This window comes from Vanessa atalanta, chromosome 7 (genome assembly GCF_905147765.1).
Source record: "Vanessa atalanta chromosome 7, ilVanAtal1.2, whole genome shotgun sequence".
Lineage (NCBI taxonomy): Eukaryota > Metazoa > Arthropoda > Insecta > Lepidoptera > Nymphalidae > Vanessa > Vanessa atalanta.
The window spans coordinates 11,221,847-11,247,432 of NC_061877.1; the positions used below are offsets into that span (position 1 = coordinate 11,221,847).

Here is a 25,586-nt window from a genome sequence, read left to right on the forward strand (position 1 = left end):
AATCGCTTAGATTGCAAAGTTATCATGTCATCAATTAACAGGAAATTATTTTCATATTTAAAATTAAGTATTAGAGTTTTTTTTTTAATATTATACATGTGGTGTAATATTTTTATATCGATATTATATTACGACAAATCAATTAGGAAAGAGACATAAAGAAAATAAATGCTTAAATTTATTGTTACACTAACAAAACAAAAATTGAATATAAATAAGTAGGAGTAGTTCTAAAAAAATTGAGCTAAATAAGAAAATTAAGGTCATTTTGTATTTAATAAGAAAGGGTTACTTACCAAACGCAACAAGTCCATTTCCGTTAGTGTCGAAGAGTTGGAATGCTGTTTTGTAGAGAGCGTCCGGAACGCACAGCAAGCCCTCGAAGGCCTGGAACTCCGAGAATGATATGTACCCATCCTTGTCCATGTCGACGATGCCAGCGATGAGCTTGACCGATTCCTTGTTGTAGTCATCTGGAAATAATAATAATAATAATAATTCTGTACCTTAAATTATGTACATCTATGGGCTATGGGATAATTAGACCCAGAACCGTTAAAATTCCTCTTAAAATACTGCCATGAATAAGTTTGATACTTAGCAATAGTAAATATGAAACAAATTACTTGAAATACTGCGATCAACAATTTTGAGACTGGATTTTATTATTAATTAAGTTGTAAGTACAAATTGGTGTTTATTTCAATTCTTTGCTGAATAATGTTTAGTTTTTTTTTAGATTATTTCGACAGTGTCACCTAGAATTAAAACGATACGAAGGATATCGATTTTATGGTTAAGAGGATAAAATAAAATCTAGACTAGAAACTAGAATTGAATTCTGTATTATATATTACGCGTAACAATCAAAGTCATTTATAAACGCTACTTTACCTTCATCGAATAACCCAAGGAACTTTCGGACGAAATCTTCACTAGTGATATGTTTTTCGCCATTTTTCTCTACCGTTGCATACTTCGAGAAAATTTCATAAAGTCTGTCTGTGTCGGCTCGTTTCAAATAACCAGCCCCCTGAAAAATAAATTGAGTTACAACAAGAAACACCGGTTGATATAAATAAATAACATGATTCAAATGCACCAGAAAACCGATTGAGGTCGTTGCGTTGATTATAAAGACTACAATTGAAAAAAAAAAGAAAAAGTACATTAAATATTGAAATTTTCTGTCAGAATACATTAAAAATAACGATTCTTTTTTTAAATTTGAAGAAAATCGATCAATAATAGTGCGATTTTCATTCGAAAAACAAATGCTGAATGAAGAGCAGCGTAAAAAGGATAATGTTCTTTTTTTTAATCAGAGCAAAAGGTAATAAATATAATTCCATCACATCAATTTGTAATGGCTGGTTTAGATTTTGTGGTTTGATATATTCAGTCGCTACTGGCATTGATTGTTAAGTGCATATGCAAGCGAGGTCACGTAATAAACTTTTATCAATAATAACTATATCCCTAATCCGGCAGTTCTCGGTAGCCAAAGGCTACACAATAGCTTAGCATTTTTATGTATTCTGGCATATATGTACATTACTAAACTATTTATATTCGGACACTAATTCTAACTAAGTCTAATTTAATCTTAATAAATATAACTATAACTGAATGCTCCATTAAAACTATTCTTTATTAAATACTATTGGAATCCTATTACATATAAGGGATGGGCCGAAATTCGATTCAAATGCCAAACATTCATTGCAAGAAAAAGCAAAATTAAATACCTACTTGCACTATTTTGAGAAATATATTTGACTATCAAATTTAAGTTAAAATTGTCGACACTATATGACAGATCAGCTGTTAGTGTTTGTAAGCGAAATATCTTTTTGAGATTTCAATATTGACCCCTTACAAAAAAGTTGTTACACTGTTTGTTACATCAGTATGTAGGAGTTTATTAATATATCAGAAAAGAGATAATTATTTTTTTATCACATTGTAACTTTTTACTCGTTCTACACGACGTGTGACTCTCGAGAAAACGCGGCGAAATTCAACCGAAGTTTGGCCGATTTTATTATTTTCACCGAATATAAAATTTTGTCATTTGTCAAAAAAAAATCACGCCTGAGAAGCCGGCAAAATAAAAATAGCGAGACTATTATTTAGGTTTTTTTTTTTAACGCGTATGATTATGGATTTATATAAAAAAATACTCAATTTACAATATTACCCGCACTGGGCTTATCCACGAGGCAATGTAAACAAAAATTAAGAAATAAGGTTTTCGTTTCTAGTTAATTTATTGTGTAATACACAATAAATTAAATAAATAGGGTATGTGCGTTATTCCAAATTTGAATTAAAAAAAAAATGATGCGTTACTGAATACGTATTAGCATATCATTAATTTTTTTAAATACTATTTTTTGGATAAGCCAAATATTTTCAAATGACTTTTAATTTAGTAAAAATGTCTTTATTATGAATAAAATAGCACTGTGGAAATAACATTTATTTTAGGAACTTAGAAAAGGGTTAAGTAAAGTGTGAACCCCTTTATTGAAGAGACGTCTCGACATAGTTAATCTGGCCCTGCCCACGTTTTATGCTATGAATAATATTGTTTCAATCTTATATCGTAATATTATTAAAGTATCGAATATCGCCCAATTATTATTAAACCTGAGAATCCGGTTGCAGGTCCAAATGCAAGCAATACTAAATTGTTCGCATGCCGACCAGTATTAATGTTTTTTTTTTATACTTTTTAATACTTCGTTCCTAAATTGATTGAGTTCCTCTGTATGTCATTTTCGTATGGACCTTCCAAACATTTATTATATAACAACAAAACTTAAACATTAATTGATACCTGATAATAATGATAAGTTCACCGTTTTTGTCATTTCAAACTACGAATTTTCGAAATAATGTCATAAAATCGATTTCAGTAGCGGCTCAAATCGATAACACAAAGAAATATATTATCTTTAAGCATCGCATTCGATGAACAACTTAAATTAAGATATTTTAAAACTCTATTATTACAAAATTTTAAACAAAACATATTTTAATAAAATATTACATTTTATTCATATAAATGTGAATAATTAAGAAACTTGAGGAATGTCTTAAATTATGAATAGTGAAATCACAATATTACTAATCTGCTAGTTCGTTGACTAGTTTCAGTAATGTAATTCACAGATGATACGTGACGATAGATGACCTCTCAACATTAGATTTCCAATTTGCCCGTCAGCCTTCCTATGAACAAATTATATACATAATATTACTACCCATATATCTTGTCATCTTATCTTTTTAAACATAGTAAGCAGATATATTTGAATTTTATTATACCGTAGTACTTTTTTTTTCCTGGTATAAAATTAGCCAGCCGGTCGAAATATGTTATACTAAATAGCAATATAATAAATAAAATTCATACATCTTTTTTAAATATAAATAAAATTATAATCAATCAACAAAGAGGTTTTAATTTAGTTATTATGCAAGTACACGTAGAAGACGTATAATATACGTAATTGTGTGTACTATATTTTATCTGTGGTTGAAAAAGTAGATGCTTTAAGAAAAAACTATAAGTATAATAATTTTAAGAATAGTTTGTACATTTTAATCGGTATTAAATTATTATTTCGAGTCAATGTACAAAACCTGTGAATATCGATTGTTATTTCACAACGATTGTTGCTTTTTCCCTAAACATAAAGCAGACCGCAAAACATTGCGCTTAAAAGAACATCGTTTTTCAAAAAAAGAGCGGATATCAGTAATACAAATAAAGAATTATTATTATTAATAATATAAAATAATAAATAATAATTATTATTGAATAATTATGCAAGACACATCTTCCACTTTTAAAATAGTAGTCTGAATAATGATTTACATAAGTATATACAAATAAAAATAGCTACTGTAAAAATCATGACCGTGTGGAATGTTGGCAAGAGAGCTATCCGCGTTTCCCCGATGAATGAAATTGCGATTCAACGGGGAAAGTGTACGGGGACTGATCGAAATATTAACCACCCTTTCTGTCCCCATGAACAAATTGGGTTATTTACAATAAAAAAAAACCTTAATTTGAGGAGAATATTATAAGCAACTTCATATGGATATAGTACAGGATTAAATTTAATGTAAAGTTCAGTAAGCCCATTGTAACGAGAAAAACAGAAAGAATTAAGTTATTTTTATTTTATGATATAGGTATGCGTACGGGCAAATGGACCACATGGTAAGTGGTAGCAGTGAGGGTGGTTACCTATTTCTGAGTTTTTAGCGTCTTTATTAAATTGGCATTATTTATTAAATAATAGTATAAATCATTTATATAAATTTTATTGGCCTATACACTTATATTTGCAATGCTGCAAAAAAAAGCATCGAGAATAAAATCTGTTTCATTCAAAACATATCTGATATACACTTAATTTAAATAGTAACAATAAGAATTACTATGTAGTATTAAAAAGAGTTCAAGGTTGTTTACATGCAATGCATGCCAAAATAATTATGCAATATTGATCTTGTATAGTACGCTGCTAGTTCGTAAATGTCCCATTATTCTATATATTTGCCGTTCCATAAATTCAAATCATTTGTAAAAAATACATTGGTAAAGAAGGCATATTATTCGATACAAGATTATATAGATGCTAAAAAAGCGTAGAGTTAATGCTTGTTGACTTTCAGGCAGGATATATAACATACATATATATACATATAATTGTATTTAACTAACATGACTGTATTTTTAGATGTTAAAAAGAGTAACTACTGAGTTTTTTGCCGGTTCTTCGGTAGAATCTACATTCCGAACCGGTGGTAACTTTACTTAATATAGCTTTTTAAATGATGATTCAAAAGTGCTTGTAAAAGCCTACTTGAATAAAGGATATTTTTATTTTGATTTTTTGATTCGGTTCCACTTTCGTTTAGTGAAATAAACCAACAAATAAAACAAGCAAATGATTGAGGGATTTGCCTCAATTCGAAACCGTGATTTTTTGATAAGATACATTTATATCCACATAATGGATGTGTCTCTTGGTAGGAAGGAAGGATATCAATTGCAAAAATAAATATCCCATAATGGAAGAAGATATGAAACTTCATTAAATACTTCTTCCAAAAAATGCCTAATTACTTAAGATGATTCCCCCACATTCAATGTTGTTTGTCGGCACTTTACCCGACTTACTTTACAAACATTGATGAAAGACTGAGTTGCTAGTCAAAGTAAATTCAAATCGGATCAAGAGCTCAAACATTCTATAATTATTAATTTTTCTCCTTCATATTTACATCAGTAACCTCCGAAAACTTAAAATAATTTGGAACTATTGAAAAAGCTACTTTTAAACCTAAACTGAGAAGCATTTTCATTCAAACAAAAAAATTATATCCAATATATCAGGGGATAAATTTGTTTATTGATCAAAAGATGATTAGCAATTAACTATGCAAGGATAAGAAGCCACAAATTGTTCTAGCTCTTGATATTTTAAATTATATTTAATAATTTTTACAATATACATGCTACTAACGAGACATGAGGTTTATTTTATTCCCATAAGCTGACTATTACATTTGTTATCCTCATGGTACAACTGTTATAAGTACTAACTTATAATTCGCTTATAAATTTCAATACAAATCAATTCTTGCAATTGCATACAAAGAGAAGGACACAAATGAGAAAATAATAGCCATTTTCCTTTCGAGGAATCAGTTTCAATCTGAAATATCTTTACATTTGATATTACTAAATCATGAAATATTTCAATCATACTCCGAACAAAATTTAAAGGTAACTTTAAAAAGTGTGCTCAAACTATCCACCATCGCTTTGTCACACCAGTCTGTGCCATGAAATATTCTTATTTGAAAAGCCTTTGACAAAAACATTAAAGGAACTATGCATGTATAGGACAAGAGTAATGATATTTTAATTAAAATTAACCATCACTTTTATCATTTTGTATAGTATAAACCATAAATATCTGTATGGTACATCAAATCATATTGCTTTATGCTAAATGTATTATCTTTACACATTGGTTTTAGATTACTTGTAGCCTTCAGTAAATATAATTACTAAATAGAGTGAATAAAGTCAATGTACAAATAAATACATTCATATTTTTATATTTAGTCACATTTACAGCAATTATTGTGATATACTACCTCTTTTTTGTAAACTTTTCAATATTTTTCTTTTTATTTTGACCAGTTGTTTTATTTTTAAAGTAAATATCTTCAGCAGTCAATTTTTTCTTTTAAATTTAATGAAGAATGAATACTGTGTATATCATATATAGATAAATGTTTTAACAATAAATAGGAAACAAGATAGGTTATCTTTTACAATTGCTTATAAAGATTATTATTATATAATAATCTGCTATTTTCGTTTTGATAATTGTGGAAAATATCACACTTAAGGGTCACAATTTGTTATCTGCCATTTGTATTGAGCATGGTAATATCTGCACATAGATATTGTTAATGTTGTTTCTAATTAGAAAAAAATTGTATTAACATAAATTGATGTCAATATATGTTTATAATTTATATAGTAGATTTATAAATATTTATAAAATAAACTATTTCATGCCAATTTATAGTTGCTAACCTAAAACTTTTGTCTATATATTCTTAGTAAATAAATTCAAAACACTATCATACATTGCTATTAAATTTAAATGCTATTATATATACCATTTATTATGTATTACCGTCAATAAAATAAAAATTAACAAGCTTAAGATCAAACCCAATGATGTAGAACATATAATTATTTTCCTTGTATTGCACTCACTTTAATTGATCACAAACCACAAAACAGCCACATAAAACTAATATTTTATCCTTTAACACCTTATATATTGTGTGAATTAGAAAAGGCAAGTTACCCGATGAGCAGTCATTGTGTTGTGAAGATTCAAATTGGACTGAATTGATGAATATTGGAATAGTTGACGTAACAGATAAGAATGTTATTATCTTGTGTGCTTAAGCAATATACATATTCCACATGGTCATAATACTTCCATCATTCAAGAAAGTTGGCATATGGTAAATACGAAAAATAAACTAATTTTCACTTATAGGGAGTTACCACGATTAGTCAAATTTATCGGGTAAGTCAGTATTTTTTACTTAAGCTTCGAATTTCTAATGAGTTTTGTTTTTTTTTTTACATTTCCTTGTTAAAGGTCAAAGAGGTTAGTTCTGCTGATTATCTAACAATCTGTCGTAATAAACAATAGTTAAGAATAATTTCACTAAACCTTATCTTTAAATTGTATACTGCTACATAATAAAGCTCATTGTGACAATATTTAGTAACCTAAGAACGCCGCAGATTTGACGTTCCTAAGTATTTCAAGGGCAAAAGCTTCAAGGGCGTTTATACCACGAAAATACCGCATACTGACGACCGATAAGGGGTCAAAATGATAACACATCAATTCTAAAAAGATATTCTTCTGGAAAATAATAAACTTACCCACCTCTTGACAGCTGGCCTGAGTAATCAAAGAATTTGACAAGAATTTAAACATTACAGTGTTTTTTCGGCACTACACAGTTTTTCACTTAAATAAAAATACTGTAATGTTTAACTTAGGGGGTTTGTGTATAGTTCGTGATTACGTCACCGGTCACGATATATAAAATAAATAAGTAAATCTATTTTAGATTTTCACGCACTATGCTCATGATCAACCGCCGGGTTTTGCGTTCCGTTCGCAACTTTATTGTAATTTTGCAGGCTTACCTACTGCTTGACGATAGCAGGGTTGTCAACTTATTAAAACATTGCAATTTTTAAAATTTTTAATACTTTTGCTAAAAATCCTAATGTTGCAAATTATGATATTCATTTTTTTAAAGACTTCTGTTAACAAAATATATTGCGTTTATTATTTCTATCGCATGTTTTCAGACCGTACAAAAAATAGTATATAAACTTTTCGTCTACCTATTTGGTACATTTAAATCTGCACGTTAAAATTACACTATGATTATTAAACAACCTTGTGCTTATTAGCCAAAATTTATGGGGAGTATCGTTTATATAGCCATGTTATTGTTTCTTGAATAAAATCATAATAAAAAAAATAATGACTAAGAATGCTAAATTAATCCAAAATATTGGAAAATAGTTTATCAATATTGTTTGAGCATTGACTTAAGGAACAAGTGAAAATTTTGGTACCTACATATTACAATGGAACTTAATGATTAAGTATAAATGACTAGCTGTTAACCGTCGGCTTCGCTGGGCATTAAATAAAAAAGGGGGAAGGATCAATGAAATTCAGAAAAATAATAGCTTCTAACCGTCTGCGGACGATTCTGCGTCGATTGGTCATAGTTACATACGTTCACAAGTTTTAATTTCATGTGATTGTCGCACAAAGGAAAAAAAGCAATTGTTTAATAATTTACTTAATTTTATTTCGACAACCTATCTTTTTCGCGACATCTAGTGAAAAACAAAGTCTAATTTATTTAGCTCCAATTTGCGAAACAGCATCCTTTTTAGTTTGTAATTCTTAAACGTAAAGATAGATGGCGCAAACAAGAACTCATAAAATCTCTAAAATATTTAATGAAATGAAAAACATTACTTTATATACTAACTTTGATTTACTTTTTAAAATTAACTGAATTTTATTTATTTTTATTATTAAGTAGTTTAAAATCATATTATTATGTATTTGTTTTATTTGCCATAAATTTTGTTTTCAATATAAATGTTAATTTCTTTCTTTCATTGTACAATATTATAATTGTTTAATTAATAAATATAAAATCTCATCACTTTAATACTAGAAGGCTAATTTCAACTATCACATCAAGTGGGGATATAGCTCAGTGGTAGAGCATTCGACTGCAGATCGAGAGGTCCCCGGTTCAAACCCGGGTGTCCCCTAGAGTTTATTTTTGTTTATTATCCTGTATTTTTTTTGTTACATTTTTCTGTAAATGTCGCACTACATAAATATCTTATTATACAAGAGCAAGCTTTTAGATGTAAATATAACATGTTTCTATTATAAACTTCTTGTTTAGTACCTACTTACGTTATTTTCAATATATAAGTACTAAAACTAAATAATTATGTAATGCAAAATGCAGTAATACCGACAACACGAATAAGCGTTTTCCTATAAACATAAATAACGTGTCCAAAGCTCTGAAGACTGGCATTCGAATTTCGAATAATAAGTTCGTTAGCGAATTCGGCATGTTGCGGTCGCGAGTAAACAAATGCACGTCACAATTCTGCCGCGGGCTTGCGAAATACGGCGAAAATGTTTTACTAAAAGTTCGGTTGCATTTTAAGCCTTATGTGCATATATCTAAGTCGAAACTATATTGTAAACGATTTAACCAATTTATTTCTGTTTATCGGGTTAGCCTTTAGGCATGCCAGCTACATTGTAAATCGCGCATGCATGCGCCATTTTTACTTGCCCTCTAAACGCCTACAATGGGTGTTAATTTTTTAAAGAATATTTTTTGTACTATTTGTCCGAATGGATACAAATCTACCGTATTTATATAATTATTTTTTATCTCTAAGAGATTTAGTTTGCCAAATTACTATAGCATAAACATATAATTTTAATCGATAAAATTAATTACATTCAATTAGGTCAATGACCTCATTGTTTTCGTATCTATCAAATGATGCATGATGTATCTATAAATACATCCACGTGTACTAATATGTTGCCAAACGTAAAGCTATGACGATATAATTTATTGTTGAAGCTAGAAACGTACCTACCTTGAATTAATATAGGTATAAATGGTGTCTATAATTAAATATTAATTTGTACCCTATGTTAAAAAAAATATTTTTAAATTTAAGGATAAATCAATATAAAATCATGTTATTATTATATGTAATAAATTATAATTATGAAATGACTCAATCGATCTTTTAAGATTTCAGGGAAGGCATAAAGTTTCTTTTTTAAATTATTTTATGGACTATGTAAGAATTATTTACGGTAAATGGTTTTAATTATAAACTACGTAGTTAAAGTTGACTCAATGAAAAGCTTTTTTTTATGTTTTCGATTTAATTTACGAAAGATAATTTTGAATAGGTCTTGTCCCGTCAATCAGCGGTGAAGTAAATAAATGTACGGTATTTATATTTGTAACGAGATTTAATTATATCGGTCATAAAAAAATTCAATTTTCTTATACCAGATAATCTATTAGCTTTATGTATGAGTTATTTAATGTAAGGTTTATAAGATTTGGATAGATTACTACATAGAAAGCCTTTTATGTTATGACAAGAGGTGAAATTAACGACATGAGATTTTAACCCTAATTACAATTAAGTTAAGGTCGCATTTTCAACGTAAATAGTTTCTGAGACCGTATTAGTAGTAAAATGCATATATACTGGCGTTGAGAGGTTGTTCTGGTAAACGCAATTTCCGTAATAATGCTCCACATGCCTCTGGACTCTCGTGAATAAGGATAGTCGATCTTGTCTATGGGTCAGACATTTTGAATATATAATGGAATGTGATAAATTGTCTGTTAAATCTAAACCCATATTTATGCTTATTATATTAAATTAGTAATGGAATTATTATAATATACGTTTCAACATGCTTTTATAAAGGTTAAATATATTACAGGGAAATATAAAATAAATAAACGAGTATAAATTAAAAGTCTAATTACTACGTTTACACGTTTTTGCGTCCTTTTTTTCGATAAAATCAGGCTTTCAAGTTGTGTAAATATTAAGAAATAAAACCATGAAAAGCATGCTTCAACGATAGTCAAAATTCAGTATGTTGTATGTCAAAATAAATATATATTTAAGAACATATTAGAGATCCTAAATAAAAGTGCGCCGACTTTTAAACCACATGGGTACCCATATGATGTTTCGTTTAAAGTACCAGAGAGCCGATATAGTCCAGTTGTTTGAACACTCGAATCTGCGGCTTCAAACCCGAGCAAGCACCTCTAATGTTCCTGTGTTTGCAATTCATCTTGTGCTCGACGGTACAGAAACTCTTGCTGCACCTATGCGTCGGGTGAAATTCTGATATGATCTATATATCCATCAAACCGCTTTGAAGCCTTAACCCAGCAATGGGACAGAATAGGGCTTTAGGTGCTCACATTTTTTTTTAATTTGCATTTTATGTTTGCTGAAGCCCCCGAGCACTCACAGAGATGGCGCCCCTCATTAAAAGCTTTCGTATTTATTTATTTTGAATTAATTTAAAACATTATCATTAAGCCAAGTTTATAATTATTTTTCTTCTTATTGTTCTAATGATATTTTCTTTTTACTGTTTTTTGGCATTCAATGTATTTATATTAAATTTTATTTTAGTTTTTTTTTTAATAAAGTAATTGTAATTTTACTATTTACTTGGTGGTAAGGCTTCAGGCCCGTCTGGGTAGGTACCACCCACTCATCAGATATTCTACCGCCAAACAGCAGTACTTAGTATTGTTGTGTTCCGGTTTGAAGGGTGAGTGAGCCAGTGTAACAGGCACAAGGGACGTAACATCTTCGTTCCCAAGGTTGGTGACGCATTGGTGATATAAGAAATTAATATTTCTTACAACGCCATTGTCTATGGGCGGTGGTGACCACTTACCATCAGGTGGCCCATTTGCTCGTCCGCCTACTGATATCATAACACAATTTTTTTTTAATGAAAAATTGATATTTATCTTAATTTTTAGGTATATTCATGTTAACTTAGTCAGAAGTTATTATTTTTATATTGAATCCGTTACTTTTGTAAACAGAGATCTGCTTGTTGATGTTCAATAAATAAATAAAACATGTTTAGACGTTTTCGAGTAACCGTTGAAGAAACGTGAAAAAAAAAACTTATAAAATATAATTAAAAACGTTTTTCTTTCTATTAATAAAAACGGTCAGTTATTCCTAACTACGTATCTTTGTTTGATGTTACTGGAATGTATAATCTATGTTTTGTGTTTGAATAATGAACGTACATAACATTCAATAAATTTGTAGCATGTGCCAGTATAAGTAATATAAGCGTATTAGAATAAGTAAATGTATAAGGCTTTCATCCGGCCGTCTGGTCAAAGCCTACTTAATATTCCTTTCTTAAGCAAAGGCTTCTCAGAGTTGTCAAAGCGCTACATCACAATAAGATTATAAAATTTCTAGTGTACCAATCGACTTTGGACTCTTTGAACTTCGAGATGAAAAGACATCGGTGATAATTAATTCTTTTCAAAGAATGTCCGGAGACTATTAATTAATCCACCTTTGATTTTTCTGAAGTAAATCTTTAGTTTTGCAACAACAGCGAATTTGAAGATTGTCTATTTTGTCAGAATAGTATCTTAATTTCTCGGAAATTCTAGTCTTAAAAAAATAAACGATTTTCAATTTCTCTGTATGATCGTCCAATTTTAATGATAAACTTAAACACAATAAGTAATTAGCTTACTCAAGCGAAACAGTTCAATATCAAGTTATCATGCAGATAGGGGTGAAATGGATACCTAGGCCACTCTGAGCCTATGGATAATGGATAGGTACTCCTATTCTCTATATTACTCTCATATAATAATTGGATAACCCACACAGGTAAATTGTTTTTGTGAGATGCTCTAGGGATATTATTTGTGTGAAAGATGATATGGTAAGAAAGAATGTTACTTGTGAGATGACGTCCGACAGAGAAGTATGGAAGAAGAAGACATGCTGCGCCGACCCCAAGTAAAATTGGGATAAGGGCAGGAGGATGATGAGGATGATGATGATGCTCTAGGCATATTTTTGAGTTGTTAAATATTCTAGGAAAAAAAATATAATTTATGTACATATATGGTGATCGAAGAGCCGAGATGGCCCAGTGGTTAGAACGCGTGCATCTTAACCGATGATTTCGGGTTCAAACCCAGGCAGGCACCACTGAATTTTCATGTGCTTAATTTGTGTTTATAATTCATCTCGTGCTCGGCGGTGAAGGAAAACATCGTGAGGAAACCTGCATTTCAACGAAATTCTGCCACATGTGTATTCCGCCAACCCGCGTTGGAGCAGCGTGGTGGAATATGCTCCAAACCTTCTCCTCAAAGGGAGAGGAGGCCTTTAGCCCAGCAGTGGGAAAATTTACAGGCTGCTAATGCTAAAAAAAAAAATAATGGTGATCGGTCCAATAACTCTTTTCAAGATAATAGACGTAAATCACCGTGATCCTAATAAGAATATTTTGTATTTCGTAATGTTTATAAATAATATGTGTGCTTGTATGATTGTTGTAACTGTCCTTAAGACAACTATTCGACTATGACGAAAATTTGCTGGATTCTTCTGTGACCGCACGCAAAGGAAATTAGGCAAAAATATGGTTATTTCTTTGGCCTAAGTTCTATGGGTGTCATTCAATATAAACCTTTTATAAAACCCGTACGATTTAATTCTACTCGTGTAAAATCAGGCTAGGTAGGTAGTAGAAAATTTAAATATAAAAAAGTTTCCATAAAACGTAAAAAGTAAAACGAATCAGAGTGTCGGGGTAATAGAATTCCTTGAAAATGTAAAAAAATAATTTAAAAATCCAATTTATCAAAACGAGGAAACACAGATTGGGTCCGATAACGTAATATAAAGGAAGGTATGAAACGTGTAACAAAGAAAGTTGGGAGTGGCAAACATGTTTTTGCTTTTCAAAAGTAATAAGAGCCGAGTTATAAAGAGACCGGCTGTCCGACGGCAGTAAATAAATCGAATTTTGTTTGTCCTATGTCTTAGGAACAGCGCACACTTCAGACTAAGCTTTTAAATTGATAATTTATGTACAGTGGCGAACATGCAAGATGTAAATAAAAATATATCATCGCAAAATCTATATAAAGAGGCAAAGACAAACCAATTTTCTTTTTCTATTCAAATTCTATTTTGTATAGTAATTTAAATTTTTAAATTATTTTTTAGGTATTGACGATTGAGGCTTAATGCTATTAACGTAAACGTGTTCGAAATACGTTTTCATAAAATAAAAATAATAATAATTATATATTATGGTCGATTTTCAAGCCACCACCACTTATGAGTATTATTTGAGTAGTTATGTAATAACTATATTATTCATAGTCATGTACATAAAATATAGTCATTTTGCTAAATAAATAATTCTTAATTCAAAATTTTTAAACGAAATAACTTATTATTTGTTTATGAGCTGTAACATGAATATATTAAAAGTCATTTAAAAAATAAATGTACAATGAAAACTAATCATATATGTTGTTTTGACTGTAACAACACTGTCTATTGCTGTTTGGCGTTAGAAAAAAAAATATGACATGAATATATGTCATGGGAATGACATTAAATATATGAAATATAGTATACCAGTATATAAGGAGACGTTTTTTTCGACATAAAATTACTATAACGGAAGACGCAACGCGTTTTGGAAGAAAACTCCTCCGAAAACCAAAAATTAAGTCTGTATCTATGACATGCGTGTAAAAGTAGCGCTTCGCAGTTTCACTCGCCCTTATTTTAGACTATAGACGTGACAACCGTGACCTTCAGGTATTACTATCTAAGTTGATGTCAATAACTGACATTTTTAATAACTGAAAAATGTAATAAAGAACAGATACATAAATAAATAAAGTCGTATTTATATTCAACTTTATTAATATTTATACGAATTTAGAATACAACATTTTATAGTGTAATATTAAATTTCGAAGTACTTTTATGAAAGAATATCCTTCACCGTCTATTTGGGTAATGGAAAAGTTTATGGATAAGCAATCAAATAGATGGAAACGTTGGTAGGTTTCATATTTTCATTACTATATAAAATGAAACAGAATAACGGTAACAGTTATCAGTTCTTTATTATAATTACAATATAAATATATATACTTATGTCATGACAGATTGACGAATGGGTACCCTAGTGGAAAGCTGTCAGCACCGTCTATAGACATTGTCATTGCAAGAAATTTTAACCATCGCACGTGACATTGGCGATATAATCTGTGCCCTCTTGTCACAAATAAAAGCCTAAATATAAAAAAAAAGAAATTTTAACCAACCCCTAGATCTCCAGTGCGTCATCAGTCTTGTGAACTCAAGTATCTCTTAAAACAACAATACTAAGAATTGCTGTTTGGAAGGAGTTGAGAGACGGACAGAGCTCACCACCAGATAATGGTACTAAGATTTTTATAATTACGATAGAACTTCATATAGATGTAATTATTGCTTCCTAGTCCTACAACCAACTCACCAGTGTATACTTCTTTAATCCAATGAATGAGGCAGTAGATATAAAAACTCTCTAATGGAGAAACGAAAGCACACCTCGGTTATTGTAATAAAATTGCAGGTTTTCATGTAGATCTTTACTGAAATTTCTTAGCGTATTTATTTCAAATACTATAAACTGAATATCATCAGTTTTCCAGAGTTTTCAGCAGAATTTTTATAAAGCTTTAGTGCCAGTAAGGAAAATTAAATATTTTTTTTTAAAAGGTGACAATGTTTTTTAATCTTTACTGGGATCGTTCGAATGCATTCGAGGCTACAGTGTACCAATTATTGTTTCGTGACAATGCATCGATGGTACAATTTAGTGTTTATTGTCAAAGATATAGTTTATCTGACTCAATAATTTTGAAAATGACAATTAAAATTCGCTTTAAAATTTTTATTCGTGCATTTCAGTCTGATGTTTGCGCAGCTTTACAGTAAAGTTTCTTTGTTGCAGTCAAAGGTCTGCTTGATCTAGACGCTCTGAATTGTCACAGGACTTTCTATTTTAAGAATTCCACAAACAGGTCGCGATATTTCCGCCAGACTAAAGTTTTACTTAATTATTGTGCTATTCTATGGTCTACTTTTACCTTATGCGTGTGTTTTATAAATACTGAACTATTGTTTGATGATCATTGGATTATCATATTATAATATTACTTTATACATATACATCTGTATTAATATTATATATGCGGAAGTAACGCTGGGTCTGCCTGTCTGTTACGCTTTCACGGCTAAACCACTAAACCGAATTGAATTAAAGTTGGTACGAAGATAATTTGAATCCCAAGGATTAGGCTATTTTACACAATACTTAAGCCCTCTTAACTGCGGGCGAAAACTAGTATATAGGTAAAGAAAAAACACGTGTACATGTTTCTCCTCTGTTTGTCACATCTGCTATTTTTTTTTGTAGCTATTGACGAGCTTTAGTTTTATAAAAAAAAAAAACTATAATGATTATGGTCGAATTTCGATCACTATGCGAACACTAGTAGGTATAGATGTAGGTAACAAATGATTGTCTGTCGGCCTTTCCATCTCTTAAGAAATTCTCGGCTTTTCAGACTTGGTCCAAAGTTGACTCACTCGACGTGTATTAAGTTAAAAAGTATGACTAGATTAATAATTAGAAAAACAAAATCTACGGAGCCTACAGTAAATAATAATGTTTTAATAACCCTTTAGGTAAACTGAAACGTAACATTTTACTAATCCCGTCGAAAACATCAGAGGTGAAAAAGATTTTATTTTCTTTCGAGCAAATTTTTCATTTAAGCCGCCACTTTGATGTTATTCTTTAAGATTGGAGGCAAGCCCCCAATTAAATAAAAAAAAAATATAACGGTAGCACTCTATCAAAATAATTTCAAGTAAAAAGATTACATTTATTACGCTGTTGATCTTATTAATTCTACCGTCTTACATCGAAGAGAACAATCATTATCACGTCCTATTTAAAATTATTCGATTTAAAAACATAATTTTAGTTTTAAACATTAAAAAAGTAGTATTTTTTATTTATTAATGCGCCTAATAAAATCTACAATGCAATATGTAGTATCAGCATCAAAAATAATAATAATAATAAAGGTAGAAGAAAAGAGGTTTTATTAAAAATTAAACGTAATGAAAGACTTGATCGTTTTAAGAGTCCACAGAATATAACTAATATCTGTCTGCCATTCTCTGATAAAACTTTCACCCGGATCCGAACTTGGATGCAATAACAGGACTGAAGTTTGTGACTCCTACTAAAGTTACTTTCAGTTATTATAGGAGTTACATACGTCATAAATAATATTCTTATCTACTTAAAATTTTAATCGTTTTATTCGCCTGCGTTAGTGTTGGCTAACGCGCGTGTTTTATTTTAATTTCGTAGTATTTTATTGTTTTAAGTGCAAATAATTGGTACATATATGCGTTTATTGGTATTGTTAATCTTTTTTTTAAATATTTGGTGAGTAACATAATTAGGTATACTTGCTTTATTGGTTTATAAGGAATAAGTTATCCATTAGGTTTGGTTTTCAATACAGAGTACTCTTTCTCCACACATATATTATACATATTAAATATGACATTGAATACTAGTTTGTAATACTTAAACATTTATATTTATCTTTAATTGTATATAATAGACAGGGCCGGATCAACCTCATTGGGCTTCAGCCCAGGGCCCCATGGATTCAAGGGTAAGTCAAAAATAGACGATAATGTAAAATAATCTATAACTTTATTAAATTAAACAGATCGTATGGTTTGCAGCCCTGCGAGTCCGGCAATAATCAAACCCATTTAATTAGTTTAATTCAAGGAAGGAATAGCCCTAGGAAGTATTAGCCCAGGGCCTACTAAACTTACGGTCCGGTCCTGATAATAGAGCATTTTTAACACTACTAATACAGTAAAAATGTATATGTCTGGAATCTACGATTTATTTCTAGACAGACATTTATATTGCTTATAAATAACAATATTTACAAAAAAAAACCTCTAATCTTAAATTATGATTCTGCCTGGCGATATAATGTATATATTCAAACAAAAAAATCTTATTAAAGATAGAACCAAAGTCACGGACAACATGTCAGATGGAGATGAAGCTTCTATAATTTTTAAACCAATAAAAAATCTTAATGAATTAGTAGGTTGTATGTTATGGGAATGGTTATCAAAATTTATTCAATTCTGCAACTTAAAGGATAAAGATCAATCTTAACGCCGGACGATCGAATAAAAACTATTTAATATATATTAACAGCCTCTAATAATGCCAGTTTTATTTAGAGTTGTGCGTGTGTGTGAGTGTATCAAACTCACCGGTTCTTAATTTAAAATTAATATAAAAATCATTGTTCACATATTAACGTCCTTATTTGAATTTTTTTCACAGTTGTTATTAAAAGTTGCTTTGAAGGTGTCTGGGATATTAAAGTACGATAGGTAGCGAGTTGTATAGGGTAAATGTTTATAAAAGTAATAATCTGGAAATGTCGGGAATTAGTGAAGTAGTAAATACATTTAATGACATCCATATACTTCGCTGACGTTATCTTATATTACATTTGACAATGAAAACGTTAGTACCGTCACCTTTTCGTCAGCGTAAGCCCTTCAATGCATACAAAAAACTTCATTTTCAATATCGTTTCTGGGTCCAATATGTCCCAGTTCGGGCATCCCTCTAAAACATATTTTACGAGTTCACCCCACTATACAAAAGGGTCATAGGGTGGTTTATGTTCGAATACGGCTATTGGAATACGATCGTATGCCTTAATTCGCTTCTTGTTGGAGCGCGTGCGAAATAAATCGTCTACTCTTGATAGAGACGCTGAGATCGAAATGAATTTATTCGCTTGTGTATAGTAAACAATACACGTACATTTCTGTTCAGATTTTTTAATATTCAAAAGTATACACACACACGAACAGATTTTCGTTTCCAAAATAGACTGTACCCGAGTAGGCTTTTAGAAGCACTTCTGAATGGTCATTTTACGAGATTAAATTAAAGTTATTGCTGGTTCGGAATTCGGTAGTCACTCTTTTCCGACGATTAAGTGTATAAGTTTTATTAAATACGATTAAATTTAACATTAATATTATGTAATCCAAGTTTTTTATTTTTTTTTCCTTCACAATAGATAAGTAGACTGGCAAACGGGTTACCTGGTAGTGGACCTCACAGCTCATTGATCGCTCACAGATATTGACGCTGTAAGAAATTTTTAGCAATATAATAATATTGCTAAAAATTTCTTATGTAAATGTGGTTAGAACGCGTCCATCTTAACCGATGGATTCGGGTTCAAGCCCAGGCAGGCACCACTGAATTTTCATGCGCTTAATTTGTATTTATAATTCATCTCGTGCTCGGCGGCGAAGGAATACATCGTGAGGAAACCTGCATATGTCTAATTTCAACGAAATTCTGCCACATGTGTATTCTGCCAACCCGCATTGGAGCAACGTGGTGGAATATACTCCAAACCTTCTCCTTAAAGAGAGAGGAGGCCTTTAGCCCAGCAGTGGGAAAATTTACAGGCTGCTGATGCTAAAAAAAGGCCTTATTTAACTACATTTTTTTTACATAAGATTTAAATTTAACGGCAAACGTGAACGTAACGTAAAATAACGTTTTTTTTTATAATTATATAATCGTTTTTCCTGACTGACAGCCAAAATTACCTATTCTATGAAGCTGAAATTTGGACTTTATTTAAAATATAAGCATCCAGTACGAAATTATTTTTGGATATTTCGACGTTAAGGGGATAAGTGGAAGGGGTAAATCTGTATTAGTTTTACCCGTCCGCAGTCGGAGCCGGCAACTAGTTTTTTTTAATAGTCTTTTACAAATTAAGCCAGTTATTTGAAACTCAATGGACATTTCTCTGATATCTTTTACTTGAAACGAAGTTTGAAATGTTTGACTGTTCGACGCAAAACTTTTTTCCAATTAGTCGTGAAAGATGTGACTTAAGTAAAGATGGCGGCCGCAAATTAAAATAATTCATCGCTAAGGTTTCCCTTTAGATGAATGGCTGACTAGGGGTTAATTAAACGTCAACAGAATTTTATTTTTTGTGGTTTCAATTATAAAATATACCCTTTTAAAAGTGATGAAAGTTTTTTTCTTCCCTTTACAAAATAACCTTGAGGCATTTATAACAACATACTTTCCTAGCCCCGGAACTTTACACTATTGAATTGATATTAAAAAAAAAAAAAACAAAATTTTTATACAACAATATTTTTTTATTTGTACGGATGATCTACGCTTTTATCATAAAATCTTAGTTTAAATAATGAATTATATATTGAGTATTGATTAAATAAAACCTTTTGCAAAAAATAATATATATTTATTTATTTATTTTATTGATTACGTAAGATTAGATTTTCATTGAATCATAATTTAAAACTATGCTTTTCTGTTAATGTTTTTATTTAATTACTGTAACAACTTTAAACAAATTAAATGGATTTAATAATAACGAAATTTTATCCGTTATATATTTTGTGCAATCATAATACCTTTGAATGTAACAGATAATTACATTCAAATCTTTTCCTTACTGGAAATTCGTATTTTCCCGTAAAGGAAACTCATAATGCGATCCGTTTACCATAATTCTAATCTTTATTATATTTTATCTATCTTTCATAGACAGTTTACGGTCCTGCGAACTCCAGGGAGTAATTTTTGGTATAAACCTAGGTATTTATGACGGAGTAGTTTAGAAGCTATCGGGACATTAAAATTTATATTGTGAAACCAGGCATTTTAGATTTAAGCTCTATTCTGCCCAGGCTAACGATATATTGACGACAAAACTTTCTGTGATACTGTAGAGGATTAAAACTGTACGATAAATATTATATGGAACAATATGGGTACCTATCGAGTTATCTAAGTATAATGGTCACAGGTTTACTTGTAAAACCTTGTCTGATGTATAAAAAGGGAAAAAGAGGTTTTTTATGGCGAAATTTGATAAGATTAATCTATTTATAAAATATATTATTGAAACAATTCCTCTTTTTTCACAGATTTCGCTATTTCTTAATCGAATAAAATAAAAATGCATTGCTTTTTTTTTCAGATTGTATAAATTTTAAGAACTTTGAAATGGAGAGGAGTAATATGGCTCCCAGAGGAATGGTGGTAACACCACACCATTTAGCTTCACAAAGCGCGTTAAAGATTCTAAGAGAAGGTGGAACTGCTATGGATGCTATGGTTGCTGCGGCTGCTACAATCTCCGTAGTGTATCCCCACATGAATAATATTGGAGGAGATGGTTTCTGGCTTATTGTTCCTCCTCATGATGAACCGGTGGTGATTGAAGCTTGTGGAGCAGCTGGCAGCTTAGCAACGAAAAAATTTTATGCGGATTATGATGAATTACCATATAAAGGGCCCAAATCTGCAATCACTGTGGCCGGAACGGTTGGTGGGTGGGAAGAAGCATTAAAATATGTATCTGAATGTGGCTACCAAAGATTTTCCATTTCGACTTTATTAGCAGATGCAATAACATATGCAGAAAATGGTTTTCCTTTGTCATCTTCGCAGGAAAACGGCACTTTGAGTATTATTAAAGATGACAGTCTTTCTGAGGAATTTAAAAATATTTATCTACCAGATGGAATAGTACCTAAGACTGGTCAAAGATTTTATCAAAAAAATCTTGGTAAAACTTTAAGAGAGCTATCAGAACAGGGTTTAAATAGTTTCTATCGGGGTAATTTGGCAAAATTGATTGCGAAAGACATGACGTCCCTAGGTATACCAATCACAGAATCAGATCTTGCAAATTACACGCCCGTTAGACGAACTCCTCTGAGATTACTTCATGAACACGGAGAAATATTCAACCTACCTCCACCGACACAGGGTTTAGTTTCTTTATCTATTCTCGCAATCTTAGATAAACTACGCATCAGTGGCGAGCATGAAGGTCAATTTATTCATGCAACAGTTGAGGCTACAAAACAGGGATTTATTTTGCGAGACCAGCATATTACAGACCCTTGTTATATGAATGTTCATGCTCCATCACTGTTAGCGAGTCACGCGATTTCCAAAATGGCAAGCAAAATTAGCCCTAATCAAATATCTTCGAATGGAAAGGGTGAGGGCCCAGGGGATACAATTTGGATGGGGGTTATGGATAGCAAAGGATTTTCTGTTTCATTTATACAGAGCTCTTATCATATATTTGGAAGTGGTGTAGTTTTACCTTCTACAGGCATTCTGTGGCATAATCGTGGTATTTCGTTTAATTTAAAACAAGGCCATATTAGGTGCTTAATTCCTGGGAAAAAGCCATTTCACACATTAAATCCAGCGGCTGCACGTTTAAATGATGGCCGAACAATAATTTATGGTACCGAAGGAGGTGACGGTCAACCTCAAACACAAGCTGCCATATTTCACAGATATGTTATTCAAAGAATGAATTTGCAAAAGTCAATTTCAGCACCAAGATGGTTATATGGACGAACGCTTGGAGAAATTAATGATAATTTGCATTTAGAAGACAGGTTTAGTAATGAGACCATTGAATACCTCAAACAGAGAGGTCATAAGGTAGTGATGTTGCCTCCGTATAGTGGAACTGTAGGACAAGCTGGGATATTGGTTAGGCACGTAAATGGTTTGCTTGAAGGCGCATTTGATCCTAGAAGTGACGGTAGTGCAGTTGGGTTTTAGAATATTACTACACAAATGTTTATTATCATGGTGTTTTTAAACTAGGTAAAAATAGTATGGGTTTACATGGAATTTTCATTTCGTTACTTACATGACACGCATTTATTTTAAAAAATATAGTAAAGCGGACTGATTATTTTGTACCTTAACTTGTACACCATCCGAATTAAATAACCATGTGATCGTAATCCCCAAAGATCTGCCTTTGCCATTTTCAGACAATATAATTTCAAACTAAGATTAAGTAATTTAAGTTGCTGATTTATGTTGCCGTATTCCATGATATATGATAACGAAAAAACTCTTCAAGGGACGAGAACTGTCAACCTCAGTTAATAAAGCGTATCCAACCCAAAACTGTCAAACAATCTCACTACAAACTCTGTATCGGATGAACCCAAAACTTCGTGGACAACTTAATATGTATCTAATAAAGCGAGTTAGATTCTCAAATGAAGACGAATGCGGCCACTTCATTATTCTGAGAGTTTAATTCAGTGTGCTGTTCGGACCATTTATCCGCATTAGCGCCAGCCGGTGACAAATTAGTGGATTTATTACGTTTTTATACGATGTTTTGAATCTACTCTCCCCAGTGGGCAATAGAATTGACAATTGTGGAGGTTTTAAGTTTTTCAGTATACAAAGTTTTTGTAAGTAAAAAAATAACCTGTGAAAATGAGGACATTTACTGACCCTGACCAGAGGCTCCATTTTGAAGAAATGGTTTGGATATTATTCGAACACGCTGTTCAAATGCGTATTGCTTCCAACTCATGAAGGCATTACTTATGATGTTTTCCTTTAGCGTTTTATGTTAAATTTGTTGATGTTTACATTTGGTAGAAATTTAAAGCTAACCTAACCCAACCTATGATTTTAAGTATACTGAGTTCTTTTAATCAAGTTTTTTTATCGAGTTTTTGAACAGTAAATATTTGACTTAAGGGTTTTATTAAAATGCAAAACTGGGTATTGGAATTTGCAATATACAGCGTAAATATATTTCATAGTTTCACATTGAAAAGGAAAACAAACCCAGACCTGTATTTATTTTATTTTGTACAATGTTGTATTTAATTTCAATTCGGGTTGGATATTTGGAATAAGAAAACAAATTATCATTTTTTGTTATGTTAAATAAATTTAACAAAACCTTGATCTGGAACTAGATGTATTTGAAATATATTGTACATCTTAAATACTTTACATTTTTTATAATATTATAAGCATTTTTTTTCACGCTGTGAAAACCCTCCGAAAGGTACCGGGACTACTGAGGGCAAGAAATCGTTGTATGTCGGATAACCTAACCTAACTCAATACTGCTATTGTTAAAGATCAGTTTTGTTTGTAGTTTGTCTTTGGATTCTCATAAAAATTAATAATCTAAGTGATATAAAATTATCGCTGCAATGTCTTTGTATTAAATTCTTGCAAATTATAACAGATTATTTGTTCTTTACGATTCCAGCTGCGTACAATTTTGTTTTGTGCTCTGAAATTGCGTAAGTCTTAGTCCCCAGATTTTTACGATTGCTAGAGCTGTTAAGTCAGAAAGAAATTAGGTCTTCTACTCACAGAATTACTTTCGCTTTTGTAGAATTGGTATGAATCTATTAATAGTATAAATCAGAATCACAATCACACACACAAAGGTTTTCACGAATAGAAAGAGCGATAAACGAGAATATGTCCAAACCTGGATATATTTTTTTAAAAGTAAAGTACAAAATGACTGAACTATTATGGTGTTTTGACCAGAAATTTGTTTTCAGAGGCTTACATGGCTGTCGTTGGCTTTAGGTGGTACATCAAAACAATATATCAGAAGATATTAGGTCACTCATACTAATAATTTTTGTCTATATTATGTAGATTAGTAAAATGTTGTAGGTTATTTTGTGAGTATTTTTTTCCAATTAAGTAAATATTTAAGGATACCTGGAACACCTTGGGAAATTCATATAAATTACAATTTTCTTTAACACTACTTTTGAAGATATCTCTGATTCCAAGTTACGTACAAAAAAACAGGTAGTCGTATGCAGTCATACCTACTACTTGTTTTTGTAACAATAATATTTTGACCTTGGCACTTAAAATTACCCAAATTTGAATCTATTAGCCGTGGGAAAATTTAATCTAAGTTTTTCAATAAAATTACGACAATTTTATACTAATCATATTTCTCCTTTATGACATACTTTTATAAAAAATATAATTATGAACGTTACATAAATATACCTACATCATATTTTCTTGTTAAGCGTAATTCTCATTTTATTTAGTAATAAATTGCACATGTATAAAATCTTTGTATTCGACATTTTTTGTCAATACTTAAAATATGAAGGTGCGAGTCCAAGAGGAGAAGTATTTTAACGATACATCAATGCCATATAAATAAACCGCATCAAAGTAATTACATACCTAGTAAAATCAAGAGTTACCTTCGAATAAAATTACCGTTTTAACTTGGCAATTTGAATTAGTACTTTCGGAGATATTATAAGATGTTTGAAAGAACGCCTGCGGGAAAAATATGTGGAGCGTATAAGTGGGTAAGGTATATTAATACTCAGTACGGGTGAGGGAATCGTCTACCGCGATACTTTGATTTTATTACAATGTTTGTTTATATATACTTGTATATTAAACATGTTTGATTTTTTATTTGTTTAGGTAAATTATTACAAAGTTTAGCTACCTAAATATATCTAGTATTTTTTCAGACTTGGTGACTTGGCTATATATAACTATATAAAGCAATTAAATATTATTAATATTGCCACCATCGACGTTCCTGCTCTTACTGAGCCTCGTTGAATTCATCGTGATGATGGTAAGAGACCTGATGGATTAACATTGGTTCCCTGGGAACGAGGAAAAAATGACCTCAACATTCGTATCTTATGTCAAATTACTTTTTCGTCCCATTTGCTATTGAACTTGGCCCTTGGAGTAGTGGTAGAAAAAACTTCATCAAAAGTATTACACTTCGCCTTTGCCTGCACTGGTGAC

General features: G+C 30.9%; 2 protein-coding genes and 1 non-coding gene across 6 annotated transcripts in view; 2 read left to right on the forward strand and 1 right to left on the reverse strand.

The window, feature by feature from the left end:
* Positions 1–7,754, reverse strand: part of LOC125065114 (calcium-binding mitochondrial carrier protein Aralar1) — a 26,447-nt gene extending 18,693 nt beyond the window's left edge. For 2 of the 4 annotated variants that reach the window (XM_047672553.1, XM_047672552.1), the window contains exons 1-3: positions 7,518–7,754; positions 895–1,033; positions 297–473 (exon numbers count right to left, since the gene is read on the reverse strand). In XM_047672553.1, coding sequence (XP_047528509.1) covers positions 297–473; positions 895–1,033; positions 7,518–7,568 — 367 coding nt within the window. In that variant the 5' untranslated portion in view covers positions 7,569–7,754. Of the gene's footprint in view, positions 1–296; positions 474–894; positions 1,034–6,917; positions 6,951–7,513 lie in introns of those variants that run through there. The other 2 variants (XM_047672555.1, XM_047672554.1) reach the window with 2 other exon arrangements.
* On the forward strand, positions 6,926–23,586 carry LOC125065115 (oxamate amidohydrolase proenzyme-like). The gene is made up of 2 exons (XM_047672556.1): positions 6,926–7,145; positions 20,950–23,586. Exon 2 carries the CDS (start codon positions 20,976–20,978, stop codon positions 22,560–22,562), a length of 1,587 nt encoding a protein of 528 aa, XP_047528512.1. The 5' UTR covers positions 6,926–7,145; positions 20,950–20,975; the 3' UTR covers positions 22,563–23,586.
* On the forward strand, positions 8,873–8,944 carry Trnac-gca. Its single transcript has one exon. It is a non-coding gene; the product is annotated as a tRNA-Cys (tRNA).
* Positions 23,587–25,586: the final 2,000 nt, after the last annotated feature.